The sequence below is a fragment of the Balaenoptera physalus genome (assembly GCF_965194825.1).
Source record: "Balaenoptera physalus genome assembly, chromosome: 18".
Classification (NCBI taxonomy): Eukaryota; Metazoa; Chordata; class Mammalia; order Artiodactyla; family Balaenopteridae; genus Balaenoptera; species Balaenoptera physalus.
The window spans coordinates 79,008,295-79,023,701 of record NC_138899.1 but is presented as its reverse complement, the minus strand read 5'-3'; the positions used below and the strand labels follow the sequence as shown (position 1 = coordinate 79,023,701).

General features: G+C 46.3%; 1 protein-coding gene across 6 annotated transcripts in view; it reads right to left on the bottom strand.

Annotated features, from left to right (window-relative positions):
• Positions 1-15,407, bottom strand: part of MIPEP (mitochondrial intermediate peptidase) — a 141,474-nt gene that overhangs the window by 14,567 nt on the left and 111,500 nt on the right. For 4 of the 6 annotated variants that reach the window (XM_082435632.1, XM_082435630.1, XM_082435631.1 and 1 more), the window contains 2 exons: positions 12,746-12,867; positions 10,905-10,978 (listed from right to left, as the gene is read on the bottom strand). The exons of 1 other annotated variant lie outside the window; for it this stretch is intronic. In XM_082435632.1, the coding sequence (XP_082291758.1) occupies positions 10,905-10,978; positions 12,746-12,867 (196 nt within the window). The remainder of the gene's footprint in view (positions 1-10,904; positions 10,979-12,745; positions 12,868-15,407) is intronic. One more of the 6 variants, XM_082435633.1, reaches the window with a different exon arrangement.

Genomic DNA, 15,407 nt, shown 5'->3' with positions numbered 1-15,407 from the left:
GGAGTGGAACTGCTAGATCATATGGTAGCTCTATTTCTAGTTTTCTGAGGAACCTTCATACAGTTTTCCATAGTGACTGTACCAATTTACATTCCCACCAACAGTGCATGAGTTCCCTTTTCCCCACACCCTCTCCAATATTTATTTATAGACTTTTTGATGACAGTCATTCTGACCAGTGTGATGACATTTCATTGTCGTTTTTATTTGCATTTCCTTAATAATTAGCGATGTTGAGCATCTTTTCATGTGCCTGTTGGCCACAGGTCACAGATGACCTGTATTCAGGTCATCTGCCCATTTTTTGATTGTATTGTTTGTTTTTTGATACTGAGTTGTATGAGCTGTTTATATATATTTTATATTAACCCCTTGTTGGTCATACCATTTGCAAATATTGTCTCCCATTCTGTAGGTTGTCTTTTTGTTTCAGTAATGGTTTCCTTTGCTGAGACTGTCTTTTCTCCATTGTTTATTCTTGCCCCCTTTGTTGTAGATTAATTGACCATAGGTGCGTGGGTTTATTTCTGGGCTCACTGTTCCACTGATCTATGTGTCTGTTTTTGTGCCATTACTGCAGTGTAGTGTTTTTATTACTGTAGCTTTATAGTTCAGTGTTTTTATTACCGCAGTGTTTTTATTACTGTAGCTTTATAGTTCAGCCTGAAGTCTGGGAGGGTTATGCCTGCAGCTTTGTTCTTTTTTCTCAGGATTGCTTTGACAATTCTGGGTCTTCTGTGGTCCTATACAAATTTTAGGATTATTTGTTCTAGTTCTGTGAAAAATGTCATTAGTATTTTGATAGGGATCGCATTAAACCTGTAGATTGCTTTGAGAGGTATGACCATTTTAACAATATTAATTCTTCCTATCCAAAGCACTGGGTATCTTTCCATTTCTTTGTATCATCTTCAGTTTCCTTCATCAGTGTTTTATAGTTTTCAGTGTCTAGATCTTTCACCTTCTTGGTTAAATTTATTCCTAGGTATTTTATGCTTTTTGATGTGATTTTAAATAGGATTTTTTTGTTTTGCTTTCGCTTTCTGATAGTTAATTATTAGTGCATAGAAAAAGCAACAGACTTCTGTATATTAATCTTGTATCCTGCAACTTTACAGAATTTATTTATTCTAATAGTTTTTTGGTGGAGACTTTAGGGTTTTCTATATAAAATATCATCATCTGCAAATAGTGACAGTTTGACTTCTTCCCTTCCAATTTGGATTCCTTTTATTTCTTGTCTGACTGCTGTGGCTAGGACCTCTAATACTATGCTAAATTGATGGCAAGAGTGGGCATCTTTGCCTTGTTCCTGAATTTAGAGGAAAGGCTTTCTCGTCTTTTCACTGTTGAGTATGATGGTAGCTGTGGTTTGTCATAAATGTTCTTGATTATGTTGAGATATATTTCCTCTATACCAACTTTGATAAGAGTTTTAATCATGAATAGATGCTGAATTTTGTCAAATACTTTTGCTGCATCTTTTGAGATGATCATTTGATTTTTGTTAATGTGTTGTACCACACTGATTGATTTGTGAGTACGGAACCATCCTTGCATACCTGGAATACATCTCACTTGATTATGGTGTACAATCCTTTTTACGTATTTTGGATTTGGCTTGCTAATATTTTGTTGAGAATTTTTGCATCTATATTCATCAAAGATATTGGCCTGTAATTTTCTTTTTTTGTATCGTCTTTGGTTTTGGTATCAGGGTAATGGTAGTCTTGTAGAATGACCTTGGGAGTGTTCCATTCTCTTCAATTCTGGGGAACAGTTTGAGGAAGATAAGTATTAGCTTTTATTTGTATGTTTGGTAGAATTCCCCTGTGAAGCTGTCCAGTCCTGACTTTTGTTTGCTAGGAGTTTTTTAAAACTACAAATTCAGTTTCACTACTAGTGATCAGTCTGTTCAAATTGATTCTTCTTGATTCAGTCTTGGCATGCTGTATGTTTCTAGAAATTTGTCCGTTTTTTCTGAGTTGTCCAATTTATTGGCATAGTATTCTATGATTTTTTCTCTCTGTGGTATTGGTTGTTATTCTTCCTCTTTCATTTATTGCTTCTTTGGGTCCTCTCTCTTTTCTTCTTGGTGAGCCTTGCTAGAGGTTTGTCAATTTTGTTTATCTTTTCAAAAAAAACTCCAGCTCTTGGTTTTACTGATCTTTCCTATTTTTTTATCTCTATTTATTTCCTCTCTGATCTTTATTATTTCTTCCTTCTCCTGATTTTGGGCTTTGTTGGTTCTTTTTCTAATTCCGTTAGGTGGTAGGTTAGACTGTTTATATGAGATTTTTTTTGTGTTTCAAGGAAGGCCTGTATTGCTGTGAACTTCCCTCTGCTTTCACTGATTTTGGAGAGTTGTATTTCCACTTTCACTTGTCTCGAGTTATTTTCTGATTTCCTCTTTGCTTTGTTCACTGACCCACTGGTTTTTATAGTGTCCACGTATTTGTTCTTTTCCCATTTTTCCTTCTGTAACTGATTTCTAGTTTCATACTGTTGTGGTTGGGAAAAAATGCTTGATATAATTTCTATCTTCTTCAATTTTTTGAGAATTGTTTTGTGGCTTAGCATGTGATCTATACTAGAGATCATTCCATGTGCACGTGAGAAGAATGTGTATTCTGCTATTTATGGATGGAATGTCCTGTAGATATCTATTAAGTCAGACTAGTCTGTTGTTGTGTCATTTAAGACCACTGTTACCGTATTGGTTTTCTGTCTGGATTATCTGTCCATTGATGTAAGTGGGGTGTTAAAGTCCCCTAAGATTATTGTATTATTGTCAGTTTCTCCCTTTATGTCTGTTAGTATTTGCTTCATGTATTTAGGTGCCCCTGTACTGGGTGCCTATATGTTAATGAGTGTAATATCTTCTTATATTGAGTTCCTTTATCATTGTATAATGCCCTTCTTTGTCTTTTGTTATAGCCTTTGTTTTAAAGTCTGTTTTATCTGATATAAATATTGCTATGCCCACTGTCTTGTCATTTCTGTTTGCATGAAATGTCTTTTTTCATCCCCTCACTTTCAGTGTGTGTGTCTTTAGCTCTGAAGTTAAGTCTCTTGTAGGCAGCATATAGAAGGGTCTTGTTTTTTTTATCCAATCAGCCACCATATGTCTTTTGATCAGAGCATTTAGTCCATTGACATTTAAAGTAATTACTGATAGGTATGTACTTACTGCCATTTTTTCCCTTGTTTTCCAGTTGCTTTTTTCAGTTCTTCTCTGTTCATTTCTTCTTTTTGTTTTTTCCCTTGTGGTTTGATGATTTTCTTTGGTAGTATGCTTGTTTTCCTTTCTTTTTAGTTTTTGTGTATCTATTGTAGGTTTTTGATTTGTGATTACCATGGGGTTTATATATATATTGATCTATAATTTTACCTACTTGTTTGAAACTGATAGTCATTTAACTTCATATTCTATAAGATCCACATTTTTTACTCCTCCCCCCCCCCCATTTTGTGATTCTGATGTCATACTTTATGTTTCATGTTTATCACTTAACTGCTTATTATCGTTATAGTTGCTTTTACGTTTTTTTTTTGTCTTTTAATCTTTGTACTGGCTTATTTAAGTGGTTGATCCTCAGTCCTTACTATAGATTTGCCTTTCCTATTGGAGTTTGCCCTTTCCTGTAGATTCTTCTTTTCCACTTAGAGAAGACTCTTTAATATTTCTTTTGGGGTAGATTTAGCATTGATGAACTCTTAGTTTTTGCTTGTATGAGAAGTTCTCTCTCCTTAGATTCTAAATGAAAATCTTGCTGGGTAGAGTATCCTAGGTTGCAGGCTTTTCCCTTTCAGCACTTTGAATATATCATGCCACTCTCTTCGGGCCTGCAACGTTCCTGCAGAGAAATCAGCTGGTAGCCTTATGGGAATTCCCTTGTATATGACTGTTTTTTTTCTTGCTGCTGCCTTTAGGCTTCTCTCTTTTCTTACCATTTTAATTATAATGTCTTGGTGTGGGTCTGTTTGGGTTTATCTTGTTTGGGACCCTCTGTGCTTCTGTATCTGGATATCCGTTTCCTTTTTCAGGTTTGGGAAGTTTTCAGCCATAATTTCTTCAAATACATTTTCAATACCCTTTTCTCTCTTCTGGGACCCCCTATAATGTGAATGTTGGTACGCTTTTATCCAGAGATCTCTTAACCTTTTTTAATTTTTTTACATTTGTTTGTTTGTCATTTTGTTGTACTGGTCAGGTGATTTCCATTATTATATCTTCCAGATCCCTTAAGTGTTCTTCTGTATCACTTAGTCTGCTATTCATTCCTTCTAGTGTGTTTTTTGATTTCAGTTATTGAATTCTTCATTTCTGATTGGGTTTTTTTCATATTTCCTAGTTCCTTGTTAAAACTCTCACTGTGCTCATGTATTCTTTTCTCTAATTCAGTTAACAATTTTATTACCAATGCTGTCAATTCTTTATCTGACAAATTATTTCTGTTTTATTACTTTTTTCAGGGGTTTTCTCTTATCATTTCAATTGAGAGCAATTCCTCTGCCTCTATGAATTTAGGTGCAGCAGTTTCCTATCACGGTCTTGAAGGGACCATGTTCTTATGAGGGACTGGCCCTATACAGACTGTGTGTGTCTAATGCCTTTGGTGGGAAAACTGGATCTGATGTGGACACAAGTCATGTCTTCCTCGGGGTGTGCTGGAAGCTATCACCTCGGTAGGGGGTAGGGCTGGGGGTGGAGGGGCTAGACTTCCCTTCTGCTCAGCGGCCATCACTGCCCTACTGGGGGTGGGACCCGGCCCCAAGGGTCAGGCCTGGGCTGCTCTGTTCCCTATACGTGTGCGCTTTCCCTGCTCCCTACACTGGGACCCTTGCTGCAGACGCAGGGCTGCTGAAGCAAGGGGGCCTGTGCAGGCTGTCGGCACACCCTGGCTGCAGCCAGAGGTCTGGGCCATCTCTGACACACGGCCTGTGCAGTGCCCGCCGTGTTCCCTGGCTCTGTGTCCCCTTTGTCCCTCACAGCCGCCCCTGCCCGTGTAGGGCCGCACTGCAGGGTGGATGGGGCCTGGGGGGAGCCTCAGTGCACACCGGGCTGTGAGCTGTGGCGGAGCAGCTGCTCTCAGAGTTCTGGGCTTCAGGGGGACGGCTCGAGTAGCTGCCAACACCCTGTCCAGGCTCTGTCCTGGCCCCGGTGGCCTCTGGGTCCCACGTGGGTCCTCTGCCATAGACCCTGTGCTGCCCTGTGACGTGGAGTATGCGGGGCTGGAGCGTGTGCCAAGGTGGCCGTCGGAAACCTGGCAGGCAGCAGAGCATCCTTCAACCCGCCCTTTCCTCTGTGCCTCGGGGCTCGTCTGCCCTGTGCTGGATGCCAGGACAGAGGTGCCCAGTCTGTGGCTCTCACCGCTCACTGCCCAGAGCAGGTCTCTGCCTGTGCCAGCTCTCTTTTCCTCTGAGTCCCCTCCCAGGGGCACAGGCCCAGACCTGATCGCTTTTCTTCCTTTCCTACCCCGTTACCGCCTTGGTTGTACAGGAGTCCTTCTGCCAGTTTCCAGTTTTCAGTGAGACTCGTTCCACACACAGATGTGTCTTTGATGTGTTCCTCGGGGGGGGGGGGGTGAGCTCCATGCCCTCCTCTGTTCCACCATCTTGTTTGATCCCCCATAATCACCTTGTTAATGGCACAGGAGACATCTGCCCTTCCAGGTAAACTCTAACAAACACTTAAGTATGCATTAATGCAGCAGGTACCCACGGATGGTGTGCACAGCGCGGGCCTAGCCGTTTCCTCCTCTCAGAGAGCCGAGGCTCGACTCTGGTGCCCCTTGTCTGTGATGACCTGGGAAGGAAGACCCCAGAGGTGAGGTGCCCTTCTCATCACACCAAGGGTCGTGACAGCATGACTCGCCTTGCCAGTGCTGACCCTGAACACCTGGCTGAGGCAGTGTTTCATGTAAAGTCGCTCTCCCTTCCTTCCAGAGCACGGTATGAAAGGGGGAGGTCACCGTGTGGCCCACACTCGGGGGGGTGGGGGGCACCTACAGAAGCCATCTGAACTCTCCTGCACGGGAGGTCTGCCCTGCTGATTCATTCAATCATTCCTATCAGGGCGGGCTCATGGATACACACTTTATACTTTGTGTTATATCCCAATGCTGCCTTATTTACTTTTTTGCTCAAATTGTTGGAAGTTTTGGCTGTTGAGGGTTCGTTTATAGTGGGAGCCTGTCCCCCCTGACACACATGCCCATCCTCGCGTGCATTCCTGAGCACCTTCCTCCTTCCTGCTGCTGCAGGATGCTGCAGGCCAGCCCTGGAATCAGCCCTTCCCCCAAGGAGCCCTGCTTCCTCTAGGGGAGAAGGTGTCAAACCAAGCTCCGGGCGCTCCCTGCTCCTAGGACCAAGGAGAGGAGTTATCTTTGTACACTGTTTGTATTAATCTCCTTGGGGGACGAGGGTGACCATTTGGAATATACACCACAAATTTCTGACTTGTTTCTTGAACAAGAGTACTATGTAGTAAGAAGAGATGCTATAGGATAGTTACGGCAACGACGAATGAGCTTTGAAAGCCACGAAGCTGTGCAGGAGCGTGAGCTCTTGCGATTTTAATCAGCTTACGGTGAGGCCTGGGGCTTCTAGACGCTGGTTCCACAAGTCAGTCTGGCAACACAGAAGAACAGACTGAAGGGAGCTTCGCTGAGAATTTATCTACGATTTCTTTTCATCTTATCTGATGCTTCGTCCTTTTTAAAACTCTGTTAAGTTATAATGTTATATCTCTACTTGCATACTGCTTTTGGCCAAAAGTCATAAAGCTAAGAGTTTCTTTTCTGGAAAGGAGAACAGAAATAAAGTTGTTTAATATTTAAAAATAACCACTTGGAACGCTAAAATCTTGGGCTTTAACCTTTCCTTTCCCCACAAAATTCTTTGTGCCAAGGCTGCAGGCGAGAGCACACAGGATCATAACCAGAGGCGGAAATGTGAAACTCGGCGGGCACCGTGCTTACGCGGCTGCGGTGAGAATCATCCCATGGGAACGACTGTGACTAAAAGTGATCATGAACCAAGTTGATAGCTTTGCCACGAAAGTCTAAAGAGCTTACATAAAAACAGATTACGGAAAATTTTACTGCTCGTCAGTGGATGTCAGGCAGGCCTCGCCAGTGTCAATGGGAATAGTTAGGATGTGACATTAAAAACACACACAAACTTTGGGGATCACTGAGGCCTCAAGGCTCAGGCCACTGACATCTTCACATTCTAAAGACCAACTCAGTCTCAAGTCAGCCTTCAAACGTCAACCGAGGAAGACGCGGGCATCGGGAGGAAGGCGGCAGGGAGGAGAATGAGCCTCGTCATCTATGGAAATGGGGAAATAAGACCTACTTTAGAGGGATTAAATGAGTAGCAAAGCAGGAAGCACCTGGCAAGCAGAGATTTTTCAATGTGTTGGTTTTTTCCTAGTTATTTAAAGATAAGTAACATCTGAACCTAAAAACTCAACAAGGGCCATTTACTCAAGAATTTTGGATAACGTAAAAGAAAGATAAAGCAGTCTACAATGGAAGAGGTAACCTCCTGCAGGGACTTCACCTGTTGTTCTTGAACTGCTGAAATAATACAGCTCCGACCCCCAAAAGCTGTATAATCCCCCTCTTCTACCTGCTGTGGTAGAAACAATTCTCGTTCCAGGTGGGTACCAGGTATTTCCACCTCCTTGTTACAAACTCACTGTATGTTTATCTTTCTAGAGAGACATTCATTTTCTGAAATGGTTTTGCAGAAACTGAACTCTGGGTCGTGTTCACCACAGCACACCTAAAAAGTTTTCTAGTATATGTTTTTAAAAATGGCAAAATGAATGAAAATGTCGTATCATCCTGGTTTATTTTAAGCAAAAACTAAGTTCTCTTATTACTAAGAAACGTGATACTTAAACCAGAAAACACTGTATGCAACGTACAAAGAGTTCAACTCACCCCAGAATCCTCGGCAATTAGGAGAGTTGAATTCAGTCAGGTGTGTTGCCACCTTTGTTTTAGTGGAGGATTAAGTAACTGAATATTCTGTTTATAACATCCTTATATGTGCTATGGATGTGTTTAAAACTAGATAAGGACACAATTTCAACCTGCAGATTAGAAAGAAGTGTTTTGAAGTCAAATCACATTTTGTGTCCCTTAGGGAAATCGACTTGGTCGAGGAATTTGGCAAGTACCAGAGCTGGCAACTGCAAATCCAATTCTGTTTTACCGTGCGATGTGACCGCTCCCCCACCCCGCCCCCCGAGGAAGGAAATACTTTCTTAACCACTATTTTGTTTTCTTCCAATGGTGTTTAGAGTTTTGAGAGGAAAACACTATGGGCCCTTTAAGAAAAGTCTGTGTTGCCGCACGTGGAGCTTCCCCGAGGCTCCCGGGCACGGAGGTAGGAGTCAGCGCGGGGCGAGGAGGCTGCGTGCCGGGGGCGGCGGGCGGCGCTCCCTTCAGACCTGACAGTGAGTCTAAAAAAGGCGAGCAAGCTCAAGGCTCACCTATGAGGTGTTTATCGTCCAAAGATCAGAAGCACTGTTGCGTTTGAGTAGATCGTACAAAGAGCACCAGCAGGACGCACGGCCTCCTGACTCTAAGGAAAGGCTTGGCGTTCACCTGAAATGCTGTGTCTTAAGTAAGGCCGTCAACAGAGGTGGCATTTGGTCACAGAGGTACAGATTCTGTTTCTTTGCTTTCTGCTACTTAATATAATTCTTTACATTTACCTAGTAAGTAGTTAAATAAAACAGATGAAGCACCTTTAAAAATTACATTTTCATAAAAAGAATAATACCAACTAGAATGTTTATGCTTTCATATCACGACGCCGAGTGATTTCACAGTCACTCCTCCTAGGGCCACCCCGATGCTATGGGCCGTCATGCAGGACGCTCCTGCTTTGGGGGTGCAGGCTGGCCGGTCGCACACAGGAAGAGGGGACGCCACTGCTGATCTTGTCTTACAAACCCAACCCTACGGAGTGACAACTGGCGTAGCACCTGCGCATGGCCCCATTCATCCGCCGTGTAACAGATCACGTGAATTAAGGAGGTCCGGCAGAACGACATTAAGGACAACGGTAACACTTACAAGCCGAGCAGTTCTATCGCTGGTGTTAGCTGCGATCTGAATACTTTCTCATTTCTAGTTTGAACCACAGGCTTGTTTTTCTCTCATGAGTGTGAGTTTGTGTGGGAAAATATTTTTTCTTCACACAAAAATGTTTCATATGAAGAACAGAATTTCCAGAGAGATGATACAACCATCTTGGAAGCAGAGTAGAAAAATACACCAACCAAAAGACAAACACTGAAAAGGATTTAGTATTTTTCTTTTGCTGGAGCCATATGTAAGCTAATATTTATGTGCAGACGGCGTTTAGACCCTGGTGTCAGGAAGGATAAACTAAGCACCACTGCTGAGAGAGCTTTCCCACCAGAACATCCGCATGAGAACGAACCCTGGAGCCTCTTCTGCCCCCACTCACAGCGGGCTGTCCACGCAGCACCACAAACTACCAGCCCAAAGGGCGCCATGTAGACCATCATGAGCCAAGTAATTTCACTGTTCCCGAGTCCACAAGGGGCCTGCGGCCAGCAGTCCTACCCAGGGAGCTGCTCAGAGCTCCGTCCCTGTGGTCGGAAGTCCCAGGCTCCAATCCTGGTGGGGCTCCCTCTGTCTCTGCTGCACCACAGGGCCGGGACCTGAGCTGTTCCACCATCGGTAGGAGGGTACGGATCACCCCACCTCAGAGGGTTGCTGGAAGATTCCATCAATCAGTACACGAAATCCATTTAGAACAGTGACTGGACGCGGCAGAATTGAACGAGGGCCGGCAGGATCGGCCAGAGAAGTGGGGGGCCTCACAAGCCTCGTCGAGAGGGTGACCCGAGGCGTAATCACTGATGGGAGACCAGGGCGTCACCCCCAAAGCACAGCGGGGCTGGGCTACAGGAAACTGCAGGCAGTCTGGGCTGGCTGACCCGCTTTATACACTGCCTGTGGCAGTGGGCAGACCGAGCCTGGACGAACAAACCCTCCCAGAAAAGCTGACGGAATCGAGGTCCCCAGCGGGATTTTGTCACCTCCAGTGCCTGGCATGTCAGCAGCTCTCGGCCACTGGGCTGGATGAATGAGCAGCTACAGCCCTGCCCAAGAGGACAGCAGGTGCAACCGATGTGCACAAGGGACGTCACCTCCACCCATCAGAGCAGAACTGCTCCGTTACCACTAGGAAGAGAGCATCCCCCTACGACTGGGAGTCACCTCCTAAATGCACTCGCATCAGATCGTCAGAGGGAGCAGCCGCGCAGAAATGCCGGCGTCCTGAGAGCACCTGACCTTGAAATATCTGTGAGAGCATTCTGAGAAACACCATGACGGTCACTTCCGTTCACAATTCAATTTTCAGTGGAAGTACAACAAGCATTGTGAGATGTCTAAGAAGACTGAATTAGGTTCTTTTCAGTAAAAAATCCATCCTGATGCCTTGGAATTTCTAGCAAATGTACTGCTAGGCTTTCATAAGGGAATAAGAAATGAGTTCTTTAGGCCAGAGAAACACACTGTAACCTATTAAAATCTGAAGGCAAATTTTCTGAGAATTTACAGTAACTTAACAGTTTCCTATTAGAGTGTTAGTAACACTTCGAGAGTTAAAGCCTGAAATTTTTTCTCAATCTAAATAAATCACAGTCACTAACTTATTTGGGACACAATGAAACAGACGCTCAGAACAAAGTGCACAGCTGAAGCGTCGTGTCTTTAAAAGAAAAAACAAACAGACAAAATAGGAAACATCTTTCATTACAGATGACACGAAACAAAACCCAAAGTGCTAATGTTAACACGTAAACCTTAAAATAAAAAAAAAAAGCGCATCTCACGTTGGCTTACCTTGCACCATGAGCAGGGGCTCCTTGCCCCCGCCGTGCGCCAGCATCTCCTGGCGGTAGCGCTCCCCCGCCGCCCTGGGGAGGAGAGAACTGTCACTGGAGCCTGCACGCGCCCAGCCACACCCGCCGGAGTCCCCCAGATGAAGCCACACTGATGTCAAGTTCAGAGAAGCTGCCCTTCATTATCTTTTGGCTTCTAAAAATCTCATTCCGATTTTTAACCTACTCTACTAAGACAGACCAGCGGTGATATAGTTACTATAAGAGCAAGCATGCTCTTTCTAGAAAGGATTGTTTCGTTTATGTGGTACAGAACAAGCAGAAAATCATACCCCATTCTCCATCATCTTTAAGATTCTTTTAAAGTGAGATTTAAAATCATTTATGCTCTTCTCTCAAAAAAGAATTTGAAATGGCACCCAACAGAAAAATAACACTCGAACCTAAGAGTAAAGCCACAAAAGCTGTCAGGAGAGGGTTAATTACGCCAGGAAGCCTTGGCTAAGGATAACAGAGGACACTTTCGCTTCGTGCTGCTCTTCATCAGCTGGATTCAATAAGGAACAGTGTCCGTAACACTCGAAGCCTAGACAGAAATTCTCTAAATTAATGGCTACTCTCTTTTTTTAAATAGAAAATGCAATTCCTTAAATGCAAATAACTGAAGTTAAATAAAGTATGTTTTCATTCCACTATTTCTGGAGGATCTTTACGTGGGCAATTTTGTGAACGTGGTCTCTAATCGGAAATGTTGCCAGCACTTCACTCTCAAAAACAGGATGACATCAAACGCTAATCCTGGCTCCACCCTGAAGTGAGCACCGAGGCACCGTGGGCTCCGAGGCAGGCAGCGTGGACAGGGCAGCTGAGAGGCCCCGCCTGGCCTCAGCTCTGCTGCTTCTAACCGGGGGACTTCTCAGAACGGGGATCAAAAAGGATCTTTTGGTAGAGGTTAGAAATTTTCTCGCCCCCTGAGTATTTTTACTAGCTTACTTTTTACATGCCCATAAAAGTACAGCAACTGCATGTCTAGGCGAGAATGCATACATAAACAAGATATAAATACTGGGGAATACATGTATTTAAAAGTATGTGGTTTTCTAGTAAAATGTGATTCCTTTAAACAAGATAGTATTTTGCCTATTTTATAGAAATCTTCAGTAAAGAATTATAATCCCCAGAATTGATTTATGGTACTCAATTTTGGCTTCAGAGCCTTTGAAAATAATAAAAATTTAAAAAGCAGACCAAGTGTCTACAGTTGGCAGAGGCTGGAAGACACAGCAGCATGTGGGCACCGAGCTGCAAAACATTTAAACATTCGATTACGTCAGACTCAAGTTCAAAAGAGCCTGGAATTGAATGTGATGATTAACTGCTGAGAAAACCCAAGCCTTTGCCAAATGACATGAAGAGCTGAGGGGGTGGGGTGGGATGGGGGGCAGAAGGGACCAGGAATTAGCAGACCTGGTTCTCATCTTAGTCCAGTTGGTTCGCTGTGAAGCCTTGAACAAATCACCCCCTCTGAGCCTCAGTTTCCTCTTATGAAAACTCCTGCTCCGCCAAGGCTGCTGGGACTAACGTAATAACCTGCGTGGGAAACTCAAGGGCGCTCCCAGCATCTGAGGGGCCACGAGCCTCAACCTGCGCAGTGAGGCCGCCTGACCGTGCGACCTGTGCGGCGCAGACAGGCCGCTCTGAACGGCTGTGAGAGCAGGTCTCAGTCAGTGCTTCAAAGGAAGCTCCTTCTAAGGACCCGTGGAACCAGAAGCCGCTTCCCCGGGCTCGCGCTGGGGAGGAGGCCCAGGTGCGCAGCAGGCCGTGAAACCCCCGTCTTCTTACCTGTTAAACGGATCCCGGAGAAAGCACTCCCTCCAGACCATGGACGCCACTGCCCGGGACACCAGGTAGGAGTAGTATTTGGCACCGTAGCCCACCAGGTGGCTGAAGCGCAGCTGCCAGGCCTGCGGACAGACAGGGCACAGGCGGCGCTGAGGCTGCAGCCGGACGCCGCGCGGGCCCAGCGCAGGGGGGCACGCAGGAACCGCGGACGTGCCCGTGACGTGGCACCCGCGGGGGCGTCCCGCACAGGCGGTCGCTTCTCACGTGGTGCACACTGAGAGGGCTGCAGTGAGTCCCCTCAAAACTCTCGCGCTGAGCCCCGATCCCCAGGCCCCCGGAGTGAGACTGTTTGTGGAGACGGGCCTCTAGAGAGGTGATGGAGGTAAAATGAGGCTGCCGGGGCGGCCCTAGGCCACCAGGGCTGGATACGTAGGTCCCCGTACGATGGGGGAGACCACACCAGGAAGGCGGCCTCAGGAGAACCTACCCTGACACCCGACTGTTTTGTACAAGTTCACTGCCACTGGACTCGTGTCTGGCAGAAACAGAGGGAGGACGCCCAGACACGCGGCGTAGCGTCAGTAACGGGGCAGCACGCGTGTCCCACGATTCCGGCCTGCTGGGAAGCCTGGCCGCTGGGTCGGGAGAGGGCGCTCTGGCCTGGCACTGGGTGCCGTCCTTTTTGAGGACGGTGACGTCGTTACTGTAAGAAAGGCCACGTGAGTTCCCGGGGAAGAACACCCTCCCGCTGGAAGACTTTTCCTGCAAATGCTGTTCTTTTTCTGGACCTAAAAGCTGAAAACAAGTACGTTCTGGGTGGTTAGTAGGAAGAGGGTATCCAAGTGCAAAGGCATAAGCTGCCCACAGCACAGTCACGGCACCACTGCTAGAAAAGCCAGAATTACAGAAGCCATCATCCTCAAATGACACGGTTGTAACTTAAAAATTTTTACTTTACTGAAACAAATCTGACACGCAGTAATACTCTACTGTCTTTTAATGTGTGCTTTAGCTGACGGTAAAATTTTTAGGAAAAAAAATTGAAGCCTAAGTTTTTAAACTAAGGTAATCATTATCTAATAAATCTTTTCACCCCCTGGAAGATAAAGTATAAAGTTTAATCACCACAAATGTTTAACCAGATAAACAATTTCCACCTAACTGATTAAGCCACAAACTATAAGCCAACAGACAGTTCCCTGCTGACAGCGGGGCGGCGGATCCGAGGACACCTCGACGTCCCCCGCGTGGCCCACAGGGCCCGGCGCTCTGAGTGGTGTCCAGCACCTCACGGGGGCGCTCGGCCTGGGCTGGGCGTGGGGCAGGCAGGCCAGCTCTCAGGCTAGAGCTGGAACAGGAGGGGGTCTGGCGGGGGGGGGGGAACGGGAACCCTCGGGATCCACCCTCCCCTTTCCACCCGGGATGCGACTGGAAGCAAGGGGGGCTCGCGAGCTGTGTCCCTCCGTCTGTGTGGGACACCTCGCCCTGCCCTCTGTGAAGGTGAGACCCCAGGGGCGGGGCACCACAACCCAGGGCGGTGGTCCCCGACTCCACACGGCCACCGCTGGTGCTGGGCGGTACACTCGCGAGGCTGTCACAGTAACCAGACCCCCAGGCACAGGTGCTGCCACCAGCAGAGCAGAGGTGCCGAGGCCCTGCAGCTCGCCCGGCAGGATCCACACCTGGATACCTGGACACAGAGAGTCCACGGCGTCTGCCTCCCACCAGCCTCCCACCTGGACAGAGCTACTCAGGCATGGCACACACCTTGCTGTCTTGTGCTTAGATGACAGGTTTCCATACCTCAAGACATGCCAAATAAATGATACCGCCTGACACCCTTCATCAGCGGTCTGTAAGTTTATGGCACACTAAGACCTACAATCCCATTGCTGTGTGACCACACATAGCTGAACTCCTGATAATTCAGCCTAATGTTAAGTCCTTGTTACCACTCCACTCATTCACCTGGAAAAATAATAGACAGCATCTCATTTTAAGCTCTGGAATTATGTCATCCTCTTCCTTTTATCTCCAAGTTTCCTTCTTCCGAAAGGGACCTTTGCCAGATGAACAAAAGTTTTCACCAGTCCTTTGAAGTGCCAGGTGAGGAGCTGGTTGTAAGAACAAAGGACTCGGGCTTCCCTGGTGGCGCAGTGGTTGAGAATCTGCCTGCCAATGCAGGGAACATGGGTTCGAGCCCTGGTCTGGGAAGATCCCACATGCTGTGGAGCAACTAGGCCCGTGAGCCACAATTGCTGAGCCTGCGCGTCTGGAGCCTGTGCTCCGCAACAAGAGAGGCCGCAATAGTGAGAGGCCCACGCACCGCGATGAAGAGAGGCCCCCACTTGCCACAACTAGAGAAAGCCCTCGCACAGAAACAACCCAACACAGCCATAAATAAATAAATAAAATAAATAAAAATTAAAAAAAAAAAAGAACAAAGGACTCAGAAGCCTTTGCAGTTTCTCTTCTGTTCTGACTAGAGGTGTGGGCCGTCCCATCCTAACGCGAGCCCTCCGTCTGTCTGTCCTGAGTGAGACAATCTCTGTGATCCGGACGTAAGACAAGAACTTGGAGCGGGAGCAGGAGCGCGGCCGGGGCCCCGCGGGCGCAGAGTCACCAGCTGGAACCCTGGGGGGAGGCCCTCCGAGGATCCCCA